Raw genomic sequence first — 14,687 nt, 5'->3', positions numbered from 1 at the left:
TTTGCACTCACTACACTCAGATTTTGATTGACACGCGATATAGAAGCACACCCTCCCGCAGCTATAATCACGCACACAGTGAGAGAGAGAGACAGAGACAGCGAAAGTTGAATACGTTAACAGCCGGGACCCGAGTGGTCATCTTCCCCTGCAGGTGTCAATGGTGCGTCCGTAGTTTTATCCAACACGCCCGCCACCGCCATCTGTTCCGTCCGACGACGTTTAAAAACAAATGTATCCATGATCAATTTTGACCAGCTTACTAACGTTAACTTAACGTGAGTGACTATAAGCCGCTAACGCGAACTGCTAGAGCCAGGTAGCTTACAAACTAGTAGCCTGCTGTCTGTCGAGCATACACTAAAAGCGGGCTCACATGAGTGACGTTGACGTACGGACAGTACAGTCTGTTAATGAACCCAGATCAGTGACAGTTGTCATCGCAGCTGCCTGAATGCCGTTACGACGTGACGTGGTGGTGCTGTTGAACTCCGCACTTTTCTTGGTTATTTTGTTGTTGTTTTTTTCTTGGTGGTTTTATGGTAGGGCTAACGGTAGGGCTGACACAATTATTGATGGGGCTATAGCCTAACCAAGCCCCTCCCTGGCGCCGCCACTGCGCGCAGCACAGTAGACTTGCTCCGCAAGACGCGCGGCCGCAACAATCCTCGCCGCGCGCTCCCGCTACGTTCTTCTTCGTGTACTTTACGCGCTTGATGTTGTTCTGATCCCGCTCTGCCTCGTTAAACCACCACGATGTCGCTTTCTACTTTGAAAACACGGAAAGTTTACACTGTATTTTGTGTGAGCGGAACAGGACATGCATTTATAAGAAAAATGCCGCTGTGAGTCTCCGTCCAAAATCCGCTTTCCTCGCGCTGCCTGCTCGCACAGATCCGCTCGCGCGCACATTCGCTGATGCAGGTCGAGTGTTGTCGAGAAATATATGCAGAGACGGAGCTCCTTAAAAACAACATCCACCCATGCGTGTGTAGTATTAGGACGTAATGACGTATGTACAACCGGCTAACGGGCCAAAGCCTGTTTGGACTGGAGCAGTGTGAATGCAAGCCGCGGGCGACCCCCCTGGGGCAATCGTGCCGAGGCACGCTACTGATCGCGCCCTTAGGCAGCCTATGTTAATAAAATTAGCTTTGTTTTTTGATAAGCTGTGGAACTCTGAGTTAACCTATTTCTCCCTGAATTTCTATGAACTATTAGGCTGTTGAGTAAACCTATAACTTATATTTTACTTGATAAAATAAGACAATATATGCACTCATATATCGTTATAGTGTTTTACAGTATCTGTAGCTATTAATGTGATGCTCATCATTTTCAAGCCATATTTTTCCAGCCCCTAATTTTGGATAATTTCCATCAACCGGCACCTTAATAAGTCACTCTCTCTTTGAATCCTTGAAAATCTTGAATACACTCTGGTTGAACAAAAATGTTGAATGCAAATATAATAATTGCAGAATTGCAGACTGCTTGCTGTGCCACCTGACTTAATCCAACTGCACCAATACACCATCCCACACGTCTCGTCTGTTTAGGGTTTTTTCGGTGGGTACCACCGGGCCTGAAAAAAATTCTAGGGGAAACACTGGTTTTTATGACATATTATGGCCTATAACGACATACTATACAATTACTTTGACATTATATAATATGATTTTTTTATATGGTATAATATGACTTTTGTATGACTTTTTTCAACATACTATACTGTGACTTTTTTCCAACATCATGATCTGACATATTTCATCACTTCCTTTGAATTTATATAGTATAACTTTTTCATTACTTTTTTCAACATACGTATGTAGTATAGTATGCTATGACTTTTTATGATTTTTTTTTATAAAATACTATTGTTAAACTGATTTTTTCAACATACTATAGTTGTCATGGAATACAGATAGGACCCAAATGCAGAGGTTACTTGAACAAAAGGTTTAATGATGAAAAGAAACAGTCCAAAAACAAAGGCAAGTAACAAAAAAAACCTCCACGAGCAGCAGGGAAACAGGCTGGGTAACACCACCTGAATAACAGGATGAACTGACACAGATCAAACAAACAGTGTAATTGGGAACAGGGCACAGGTGGGCAACCATGAGGGCAGGCTGAAAGGTGATTGGAGGGAGACAAGAGGCAAGGCTGAGGGACAATCAGACACAGCTGTTACACAGAAAAAGGAAGGAAACTGAAGCAACAGGATGTAAAGCACTACAGGACACAAGACAGAAAGACTGAAAAATAAAACAGGAAATCAACAACAAACACAAGACAGACAGAAACTACAAAATAAAAGAGGAGAGCAAAGAAACAAAAATACAAGATCATGACAATAGTGACTTTTTTGTGTATGCCATGGCATTTTATTACTTTTTTTTTTTTTACATACTTTAGACATGCTATACTATGGCTTTTTATGATACATTTTTGGTATACAATACTATTGAATTTTTATTTTATGTCATAAAAGTAATTTAAAGTAGTACAGAATGCTATAAATGTTATGTGAAGTATGCCGCTAAATATTCATAGTATTGTATGTTATTAAAAAAAGTCATAAAAGTATTAGTATAGTATGTAGTATAGTATGTCCTTAAAGATGTACTAAAGTTATAGGTTATAGTATGTCATTAAAACTATATTATAGCATGTCGTTAAAAAAGTCATACAAACATCATATTAGAAGTATGATGGTATAACTGGTGATCTCCAACTCGAAAAAGGGCTTGCTCCATCTCTGCCATCGTTTTCATTGAGGTCATCCTAACTGGTGGAAAACAGATGGTCCAAGGAGTCAGATCCCAGTCAGGTCAGCGACTCCAGCCCTATGGAGCTGCATGGATGACGTCACCACCCACCTCATAAAGTCTTTCTATAGTATGCTATAAAAGTCAGACAGCATGGAGAGGACTCAGAAGCAGATTCACAGAAGTCTCTTCCGTCGGTTTAAATGAAGAAGAAAAAAAGGTCAATAGATAATCAAAAGAAAAACTGTGGGCAGACAGAGGTAAAGAAATCCAAAAAGTCTGTTATGGAGGCAGAGGTACGGGCAAGGGCTAGCCAATAATCCATGTCGTCTGGAAAAAAAGTCAATATAAGCTCACAAAATCAAATGTGTCTTGAGAGTTGCGAAACACAAGCCAATCTCACACTCGATGGAGAGAGAGGCTCAAATGAGAATCCTGACATGGTTTGAGCACAGAAGACAGAAAGACACACTCACACACAGCAGAGCAGGCTGTGACAATATGTCATAGTAAAGTCTGCTATAAAATCATAATCAAAAACAAAGTCCTAAAAAGTGGGGATTTCGTGGATTCAAGTTTATATGTTTATAGTGTCTGAATGAAAGAAATTTGCAAGATTATAAAGTCATACATTTATGAGTGCCAAACGTGAAGACAAACAACTTCTATTTTTGACTACAGAAGGCATTTGTATTTTATTTCAGCATTGCTAACACTAGGAGAAGATTGCGTTACCAAAGTTACACCTTGCCCAAACGTCACTGTGACCCCGTGAAGAGAAAACAAGACACAAAGGTAAAACATAACTGCTTGGGTTGAACCACAAATTATGGTGAATTATGTCTTTAGAGTTTGCCGGGGAGAAGAACATCCCTTTTATCCTGCAGCTCCTGCAAATCGGCTGGAAGAGAGTGGATGGATGGATGGATGGATGGATGGATGGATGGATGGATGGATGGATGGATAGATAGAGAGATCGATCCAACCTTGCAAACTTTTTAAGTGGTTTCTTAAAAAAAAAAGTTTTTTACTCGTGAAAATATCTGACTTTATAATCTTGCAATTTATTTTTTGGTTATCACTAAGGTATGTGAAAAAATAATGTTTTGTTGTAATTTGGTGAGTTGAACCTTTTTTAAATACTAATGTCAAAACGCTATATTGAGAAACTATTATCTCTACAGAAAGCAGCAGCAGAAGGTGTGTGATATTAAGTAAGTGCTTTTTTTGTTAATTTACCACAGATTCATTAATATTCACGCATTGTACATGCAGAACTGTTGGAGGGCCCTGAAGTTCATAACCTCAATTAAAGTGCACTGGAATGACCATCAACATCAGCAATGTACCGTTGGATCAACCATCCACTCTCAGCCTTCAAATGCCATTTACTCCATGTTTAAAGGTGCTATTACACAACATTGACAACATCCAGCCACTAGATGTCGCACTCGCACTCCCCCCTTCCATTGCATTCACCTCACGTCGTCGCATGCGCCCTTGATGGGTTGCCAGTTTTTTGCACAACCTGCGTTGTCATGGTCAAGTGGAGTGACACTCAAGTGATGAATCTTTGGTGGTATGAATTCATTCTGAAACATGTAACTATACATTTGGGTTACTTTGTGCAGTGGTGTTTAAAAATTCATGTAACGTAATCTATGGTTTGGCCTCCGTTTTTAACTGGCAACCCCTAACTCTTGACCCCTGACTATGCAGAGATACCATGTGATACCATTGTTGTTATTCTATTGGCTCACAAGCCTTGCTAGAAGCCACAGCCACATGTCACACATCTACATAGAGCCATACATTTTTTTTTAATGATTAATTCACAATAAAAAAATGTTTTCACCAGAAGTGATACTTTGATTCTGCACCTTTCTAAAAGCTCTGTGGATGTATTTTTTTTAATTAGTCGTTTGAATGAAACATTTTTATCAATACGACCTTCAACACTAATATTGCTTCTACATATTTTTCAGTTTAAAAGCTTTTAACTGTAATAGTGAGTATATATTCTAACCCAAGAGAAAACCCCTGTATTTCACAGCCCTTTCCACTCTCTATCCATTCCCTCGCCGTGTCAGCTTCCCGTTTGGCAAAGAGCTCGGGCAGCACTGTAAATCAAACGTGAGCACACGGGGACTGTTAACATGCTCGAACCCTAAATCCTGCTCACATTTCATCCTTTAATTTGTGCTTGAAATGCTTTGATGAAAATTAGACAATGCTGTGGGAGAGACATTTATTACCAACGAGTCAGGAACTGTAGGCAGGGGAAAAGAAAGGAAGGAGTAATGCTGTCACATCGCACAAATGTCAACATTTCTATACAAAAAAAAAAATATCTGGAGACAGTTTTAACCTTCTGGTTGTTGTTCAGCACAAACAGCACACAGTCCAACAAGGATTTGGTCCTCGTCGGTCCTCGTTCAAAAGGAGACGTTTGCCCAAATATTATTGGGCAAAGGAATGGCAACGGGTAACTCTCCTCATGTGTGCTAAATCACTGATATTGGTATCGGCACTCCATCTCTGGTCTGTCAGCTACGCAGTACTACGCAGTGTAGAACCCACTGCCAGGTGACTGCCCGTTGTTACGCCATGTTTAAAATATTTTCCAATTTACATTGAGAATATTGCAGAATGTAGCTTTGTGGCTTCAGCTTATCAATAAATTCGTGAAAAAATGCATCCATGTGACCCCTGCAGATCATATGTCAAGTTTTCTGGGCTAATTATCTAGCATTTATTAAAGGGGCAATTCACACAAATAATAAATTAAGAAATCAGTCACGCTAGACTTTATTAGTCCAGTTTTGGGCTGTTTTGTAAATGATTTTAGCATTAATAACAATATTCCTTTCACCTCTATTGTATAAAACACCTGGGCAAATAAAACTCGCAGTCATGGAGAGATTTTCTTCTCCATGTTTTGGGTGAAAACATGCAGTTCAAAGAAGACGTCTTTAGTCATTAAAAACAGAGCTGCTATTTAGAACAAAACACAGTCACATATTTGTATCCTCAAAAAGGAAATCACCACCTGCAACACATATTATTTATATATTATTATATGCTTGACAGCTGCAGTTTAGCCTGGAGCATGAAAACAGCAATAGGGACACATGGATGATTTTAGTGTATATTTCAGCACATTTCAGTAATAAGCCTCACCTGGATCCAACGTGCACAAACACAGAAACAGAATATTAGAGCATTCTCTCATCCATTTCAAAGGGTTTAAGTGCATGTTAAGCCATCCAATGCTATTATGCTAAAGTGAACTCAAACCTAGCTTACGGGGTTGAATTTGAATTGAAACCTCACATCAGTGGTCTTTTAAGGCAAAGTCATGTGGCAGTTAGTGCAACCTCAGTGTGTTTTCTTTCAGTAGGACAATTTGAGAAGGAAGCCAATATTTCAGGTTGATTTTGTGCGTTTGTGTTTAAATCTGGTCCAATACGTCCTCAAACCTTCGACCTGCTCGCCTCACTGTCTTTGCTGGTCCGCTCCTCTTGGTCCCCCCCGTCCACCAGCTCCGTATCGGGGTGCACCTCCTCTTCATCCAGGGTCACCACCACAGGGGCCCTTCTCCTCCTTCCTCCTCCCCCTGATCCCCCAACACCTCCACCTCCGTGCTCAGTCTCCTCCTGCTCCACCTCCTCCTCCTCCTCCTCCTCCTCCCCGGCCTCCGTGTCCTGGCTGGCTGAGTCGGTGCAGGTGGATGAAAGGGAGGAAAGCTTGTGGCGTAGCTCAGCCTGGGTGGGAACCTGGAGACTGATCTCCGTGGTGAAGGACTCCACATCTGGACCCGAGAGAAACAGGACTCACTTAAATCACCTCAAAGTGGGGTCCGTGATTCAGTCATTTATATTATCATATGATAATAATAGTTTTACAAAAGACATCATAGCTCTACAAATTATACTTCATAGATCATTTTCTAATTTAACTAATGAATAATTCTTGGAATATGCAAAAACGTTAAATACATGTCTAATATCTTCTCTCATGTGTCCTTCACATAACAAAGACTATAGAAGTGTAAAAAAATAGGCTGTTATTCCAAAGGACATACATGAGGGCGTCTCCGGTTTATTCTCTATCTTGTAACGGGCCCTTGAATAAAAAAAAAAGACTGGGCCTTATTTTTAAATGTGATTTTTTTTCATCATTATAAAATATTTATTTGCTATCTGACAGCAAGATAAAAGGCATTTTATTGTCGGAATTACTTGAGGTTTTGTTCAAAGTCGTCTACGGAGATGAAAAGAGATTTACTTCGTCAAATTATTTTTAGACAAAGACGGAGCTGTCGGTTGGATGTTGAGACCAAGCAGATGTGGACAGATGGTGCTTCGTGCCTAAACACTGTGCCTGTCAGTCTTCTGAGTCACACATTTCTGCTTCATCAAATCCTTTTGACGTGGATTAGCTGTAGAACATTATTTCACTTCAACAGCTACACGTGTTGTGTGTGTATGTGCTGCATGGCCGCCTACCTGCGACGGGCGAGGCGGCGCTGTTGTCCTCTGCCCCCGAGTGCAGGAACACGTCCAGGGCTTCGTGGTCAGACATGTCCATCAGATCCATCTGCTCCAGCATGTCCACGTTCACCTCCATGGACGACATGCTTCCTATCGGCTCTGGACACAACATGAGACAGCGACTTATTAGCCTCGCACGGGGTTGAGGAGGGCAGCAGCAGCAAGGGGCTGAGTCCAGGAAGACAAGCGCTTTGAGACTCTTTAATTCTGTTCCAAAAGTTGCCAAGCAGAAGCAAATGGGCACATTCAAGCTGGATGGTATTTGAAATGAGTAGGCTTGCGTACAAAAAAAAACACTGTGTTTACATCATGATCCAAAGCACAAATAATGGACTGCCAGGTGTCATTATATGTAGGAAGATGTACATGAAGGCGACAAGCAACTCCTACTACATTTTAAAGGACTGGCTCACATATTCTTATTATCCATGTGTACGCTGAAAAAGGAATCGGTCGCTGTAAACCTAATATCCATAGAGGCAATGATAAGATGCAATTCCAATTTGAGGGATTTCTGTTTGAAATAGTCAAATAATATGAGAATTTATGTACAATGTTTACCAAAAAACCCAGGGAAGGAATTATATTCAAAAAGTAGAAACTCTTTCATGCATTTTTGCACTTTGGAGTCCTCATGCTTGCATTTATCATTCCACTGATATTGCATTAGGATGGTAAAAGAGGAACAAATACAGCATAACCACTTATACCAGTTGAATAATTGATAAGGTTATTCTTCACGATACCCACACTTATATTTCAGAGCTGGGTAAAATGACTTCAAATTAAATGAATCTACTATGGAATTAAACTTCTGGTAACATAATGATATGAACCCAGCAGGTCCGTTGTAGAAAGGTTGGAAAAAATGATTGATAATATACATTTTTACCCCCAAAATAGCAAGTTTCTTATTGTGTCTGATCTCTTTGTTGATGTTCTATATGAGAGCAAACTAACTTGTGCATCATTAACCACTAGAACAACTCTTCTACATCCCCGGCTAATATGTTAACTCTTGCAGTCCTGGATTCACCACCTTCACTATCATGATGTTCTGCATGCGTCACAACTAGCCAGTCAGTGCACTGTGGGGATGAAAGAGGGGAGGGCGTGGTGGGAGGGGGGGTGGGGCAGAGCTGGGAGCACAAGAGGAAGAGGGGAGCTGATTGGTCGGCGTACAGCGATGAGAGAAGAGAAGATGCCATTGGCTACCGTACCTCAAGGAAATGAGGAGAGCAGAGGAAGGCGGCACGGGGAGGGAAAGAGGAAGAAAGAGTAAAGAAAGAGAGAAAGAGGGGGAATGTTATTTCCCATGGAGACTGTCACAAAAGTCTCCCCGTCCTTTAACACACGCACACACACACACACACACACACACACACACACACACACACACACACGAAAGGTAGTGTCATGTGTAGAGATCATGAAATATACTTAACACACACGTTCACTGATTGAAATGTATATTATGTAAAATATGACACACAAACCCAGATGGATTTTAGGCATTTTACACACACACACACACACACACACACACACACACACACACACACACACACACACACATCCACATTCAGACTCACACACATATATTACTGGATGGATTTGTGTATAAAATGGAAGATTCTTCTCCTTCCCTCTCATGTGGAGACCACACTTGTGTTTTCTGCGACACGTCTTAAAGGAACGCGGCTCTGACGCTCGCTAACAACTCCTCAGCATGCATCCTGCGCGTTCCCATATCTCAACTGTCAGCCACGCAATTACCCACACATAGCGGCCATTCAGCCTCGTGGAACAACATCGTATAGGGAGCATGTTGATTCAGTGTTCAGCCCCTGATGGAGCCGTACTTCCAGCACGGGAATAAAAAGAAGCAAATGTGCACGGCACACACACACAAAAGCACGCTCTTGACCCGACGCTATGGCTATGCTGTGAAAGTCTTGCTCCAGAAAGCACTGCTGGGAGGAGCTTCCATGTGACCGCCTCCAACATGTTCTTCTTTTAGCCGCACTGTGACCTTGCCTTAAAGGTTCCCCTGTTGGGAAGGACTGTGTTTGCCTGCAGTGAGATTGCAGAGAGTATTTATGTGTGTGTGTGTGTGTGTGTGTGTGTGTGTGTGTGTGTGTATCAGACCCTTGAGACTGGCTTTTGACGGCTCAGTGGCTTGTGACACCCACCCCCCCCCCCCCTTCCTCGACGTCTCCGGCTGTATCCTTCCCTATCAGTGGCGCCGCCCTGCTGTAGGGATTTATAGCTGCGTGAGACGTAATCAGTCACAGCGTGTCGCGTGCTCAAACACCGAGCCTCATTCTCAGATGTATTTCAGCAGAATGATGATGTGAGCCTCCTCTGTAACTAATTACAACAAAAAACCCAACATGGCAATTATGACCGGCTTATATAAATTGGGCTGTTTTGTGGATTTTTGTCGAGCGGCCCACATGCTTGCCTTTGTACTGAGAATCACATCATTTGAAGTGTGAAGCCAAATTGTGAACATCTTCGCTTGTTTTTTGCGCTGTGAATGAATGCAAGGCGAGTCTGACTATGTGCTAATGAGCTGCAAATGTTTGACCTCAAACGTTTGACAGTGGAAACATAAGTCTCTCCCTCTCCTCCTCTCCTTCTTTCACATCATCTCGCCTCCTTCCTAACTGCTCCACAATCCTCTCTAATAAGCCATTTCCAGAGGATTAAGGGAAGCAGGATAGATATGAAAAAAGGGAGAAAAATCACATTTGCTAGAGTTCAATCCATCTTTCAGTGCAAGGTGCATAACGCATGCGGTCCCTCATTCCAGCACATCCTTTGGGTATTTTAGAGCAGGCTTTCGTGGTAATACGTGGGAGAAACTGCAGCAGGATTCCATTACAATCCCAGTGGAAGACTACATTTATACGGCGCGGCGGCATTTTTCAAAAGGGAAACGGCTCTACTTGTGTGTTTAGCGACAGGCACTCAGAGTGTGCAGAGCCTCGCCGCAGCAAAGCTATTATGGCTCAATCTTGTGATATGCTGTTGAAGTGTGAAGGTTCCAGCTGATGGGATCAGGAGTGTGGAATTAATTTGTTTGAATGCCGGGTGGCTTGGCATCCGCACTGTAACAGATGCCGTAACCTAAACCCTCAAAATGTTTCCCTTCTTTCCATTTGTAGGCCCCCGGGGGCCAAAAGAAATGTTGGATTTCAAGCTGTTTAAATGTGATCAAGAAGCATGAACGCTGCCTTTCTCACCTCTCCTCTCAGCGATCTGCAGGTAGCCGGTGGAGAGGTACTGCTCCATGTCTTGCTGGAAGGCCTCCTCAAAGAACTTCTGCCGCTCTTTCAGCTTGGCCTGGCAGGCGGGGGCCCCTCCCTGGTCGGCTCCAGGGACTCTCTGTGCATGCTCCACATCTAGCTCCACTAGAAAAGGGGAAAAGAACGTTTTACTGTGTGCTACAGATGTATGGGAAACTAGAAAGCACGGGAAGAGTGCAAACCTCCGACAAAAATGTGCATTTCTTTCAATCAAATCTTCAAGATCCATTAGTCAGGTCTAAACTATTAGAAAGTTCTAATCCAGGGTTCCTCCAACATGAACAACCATCTACTATTTTCTGTTTTTCTGACATACAGGAAGAGGAAACACCACATTTAATGAAAACTTTACTTCTAACCCTTTCATCTGAAATGAATGGCAGCTCGGACGAAGCCTCAATTTTATTTTACTGAAGCGGAACGATGTAGAGCTCATCGCTCCACAGCATTCACATATTCTGCGATTCAGCCCACCCTCAGTGACTCAGGACTTCCTGTGGGTTGCATGGGAGGGTTCACACTCACTGAAGTCTCATGCATGTAACCCCCCTCTGCTGCAGGCAGTTCAATAAAACGAAGACCCGCCCCCCTGCTGTCTGTGTCCTCAGTCCTGCTGTGGCATTAAAGTGGAGGTTCAGGATCAAACCGTGTGCTGTATTCATTCTTTCTTTGGATTACAAGTTCATTCAGGTATTATTTAGTCATAGAGTTTGACATACCTTGACTATCCCCTCTTTTTCTCAGTTTCCTCCATTCCTTTCCTCACCTCCTCTCCTCGTGTCTTACTCCCTTCCACCTAAGATGCGAGAGAAGGACGCGAGAGACACAAGGGGAGAGCAACCGAGCCGATGACACTTAACAAAAATAGACATCCGTGCTTTTAAAGCGATGTCAACTCAATATGACGTGTGTCACAGCTGCATCGTCTGTCCATTGTCTCTTTTATGCGTCACGGATGCCAGAAAGACTTCTGCAAAGGATGCACCTGTGCATCCTCGCTCTGAGCTCCTCCACCAAGCCTCCATCCTCCTCTCTCTTTGAGACGCATCCGAGGAATTGAGACATCCTTCAAGATGGTGCGCTCAGATTGATTTCCAGAGAAAACAAAGTAGGCAAATGAAAAGTGCCCAAAGCATTTAATGGATGCTGATTGGTCTATACAGATCTCTGTGATTGGCCTGAGCAGTGCGCTTGGCCCTGTCCTGTCAGTTTAAGACGTCCGTGTGTGTGTGTGTGTAGCATGTGTGTGTGTGTGTGTGTGCGTGTATGCGTGGGCACGGCTGCAGCCTGAAATCTGAGAAAGCCTGTCTCTTTAGTTCATCTGATAGATGGCAGCATTATATAAGAGCACTCGCTGACATTAACAGATGTGGAAAGCGCCAGGCCACGACGTAGAAAATGTCCAAACGGGTCTCATATCTTGAATCCCGAGTTAAAATAGAAAACTCCTCCAATTTAGGGGAAAATGTGTTTAAAAAGACGCCTTACCATTTTGACTTCTGTTCATTTTCTCGTTAAAACTGAATCAAGAACGTTGTGAATGAAGAATCTGTGATTGTGTCCTCCACCGGCGAGATTGAATTCATTGTATGTATGTGATATCTAAAACACAGAGGCTGACGGTCCTCTGGTGCATGAACGTTCCCTCCTTATGACTATTTGCATTTACATCACAGGTCATATTGAGCTGCCCTCCTGCACCAGTCTCCTGCGCCTCTCCTTTGTGTGCACCAGCCCCCCCCCTCCAAAATCAATACACTGTGTCGGGAGCGTCGACTGTACTGCAGGATCAGAGTGGACCCCCCTCACACAGACCAACACAGGCTGGGCCCTTAAGGGGCCCACAGCAGATGGAAACACACACACATACAAAGAAGGGAACAATGAGGTCCTAACCGAGCTCCCTCGTGATGAACACCAAACAGCCCACCCTCTCTCTCTCTCTCTGTCTCTCTCTCTCCCTCTCTCTCTCTCTCTCTCTCTCCCTCTCTCTGTCATTCCCTGCTCAGCGTCCAAATGATCTCCTTTGTCTGCCTGCCCGTCTTCTTTCTCCATCACTCCCTCATCCTTCACTCTGCCCTACCCGCTCGGCTGGCTGGCTGGCTGGTGTGTGTGTGTGTGTGTGTGTGTGTGTGTGTGTGTGTGTGTGTGTCTTGTAGAGACTGCTCTATTAGATTAGGGGCCTCGGGGAAGCTTTGTTCAGATTGTCGAGCATTGTGTGGGGTTAGTAAGAGGATCGGGAGTGAGTGAGGGAGGGAGAGGGCAGCGTGTTCCGTTATAATTAGGGTTTGCGGAGAGACAGCAGCAACGATGGAGCGAGATCCCGTCTTCTCAGCTCTCTAATCGAATTCTCAATCCATTATTAGCTGTACCATCTATTTATTACTACATACATGCACCTAGTGAGTGTGTGGTTCCCATCTGTCTGTCTGCCCGTCGAAATCTTTCCTTTGGCCATTATATCGACGTACAAATCAGTTTTTTTTGCAAAACTAAAGGTCACATGCTTCCCTAATTATTCAAATAATGTGTCCCAAATGCCACATTATGATAAAACCTAAAAGCTTCTTAACCTAAGCAAGACATTAAGTATGGATAGTGATGGTTTATGTCAGTTTCTACATTTAATGATGAGCTTTTTTCCCCCCAGGCTTCTTAAGAATATAAAACCACCTGTTGTTGAATTTCCCTTCCTATGCTATACGTCTTTTCTTACTAATCTCCCTCCTCCTCGTCTTTTTCTTCATCACCCTCGACCAGGCAACCGCATCCTGCTACGCATGTTACTGTAGCTACGGGGGGCTATTTTTAGCTCTCACTCATATTTAGCCTGCAGGATTAAGTTTGCACTGATGACTTTAGCGCCGGAGCACGCGTCAGTAAGTCCAACAAATTCTCTCCTCGCTGGCCGTGCTGCACATGCAGCTGCACAGACGTGTTGAACGCACACGTAGAGTTGTAAAAGCCCAACAGCAACACAAACGCCAACACACACACTCATGCAACGGTGAATGAGGCGCTCACGCATCTGGTGATGATGCATAAGATAATGGCATTATGTTAGTCACAGCAGATGATGTCAAATGAAATGACATAATTTCATTCAGTTACTCAGACGGATGTCTTGGCACCCGTGAGGAAGAGCTGCTGCAGTCGAAAACTGAACCCCGTCTTCAGAAATGAGCACAAAGAGGACATTTTCCTTTGTGAGGAATAGAATAAATCAATACTATAAATGAGGATCTCATTGTCTTTAGCATTTTGATTTCCTGTCTTCGTCTTGTTTTGACAGTTTTAATGAAAATCTTATACATGATCCAAAAAAAAAGAACATATATAACAATAAATAATCTAGTTCTGCTTGTTCGGACAGCTATTTACGCGAACAGAGCGATGTGAAGTTTTAGCGGTAGAAAAACGCCTGTTTGCATGTGCTCTACAAAGGCAGGAAGCATAAGCCACAGGAAAAATGGGTGTGTGTGTGTGTGTGTGTGTGTGTGTGTGTGTGTGTGTGTTTTGCTTGCTCACGTGGATGTGTGGGTGATCATGCACCTGTGTGTCATTTTTTGATACACCCATTTCATATACAGACATGATGAACAAGCGTAAAATAATTTACCTGCTGATAAACTTTGCTATGTACTCGCTCCCACAAGCAGCCTGCATTTTATTCAGTTTGAGTTTATAACTTATGCAGATATATAGAAACCCTCTCTAGCGTTTCCCTTTATCTGCAGCTATCGTACCGTCTAAGAACCGCAGCTGGAAAATGGAGAGGAAACGCACCATGAAGGGAAACTCAAATCTCCAGGATTCAACGTAAGCTTGAGATTTGACTTAATGGAGTCTTTTCCTCGCAGCCTCACAAATCAAAAAAATGCAGATCTAAGGCTGAAGCGTTCATCATACAAGCTTGGTCACCACTTGTCTTTTATACAGGAAACGCTCATCTGGGCTCACTTGCAAAAGGAACAAATGTGATGGCATCGAGGACATTCAACACTGCTTGCCAGTCGGGTTTTTAAAGCACTTAGAGCTTAATTAGAGCTCTT

The 14,687-nt window shown here is 43.1% G+C and overlaps 1 protein-coding gene across 3 annotated transcripts in view; it reads right to left on the bottom strand.

The window, feature by feature from the left end:
* Positions 1-5,005: 5,005 nt before the first annotated feature.
* dtnbp1b (dystrobrevin binding protein 1b) overlaps positions 5,006-14,687 on the bottom strand; it is a 199,837-nt gene continuing 190,155 nt past the window's right edge. For 2 of the 3 annotated variants that reach the window (XM_084031570.1, XM_084031569.1), the window contains 3 exons: positions 10,573-10,740; positions 7,280-7,423; positions 5,006-6,582 (listed from right to left, as the gene is read on the bottom strand). In XM_084031570.1, the coding sequence (XP_083887696.1) occupies positions 6,245-6,582; positions 7,280-7,423; positions 10,573-10,740 (650 nt within the window). In that variant the 3' untranslated portion in view covers positions 5,006-6,244. The remainder of the gene's footprint in view (positions 6,583-7,279; positions 7,424-10,572; positions 10,741-14,687) is intronic. The other variant, XM_084031571.1, reaches the window with a different exon arrangement.

Source organism: Eutrigla gurnardus, assembly GCF_963514095.1.
Source record: "Eutrigla gurnardus genome assembly, chromosome: 17".
Lineage (NCBI taxonomy): Eukaryota > Metazoa > Chordata > Actinopteri > Perciformes > Triglidae > Eutrigla > Eutrigla gurnardus.
This window is presented reverse-complemented; position numbering and strand designations above follow the sequence as displayed.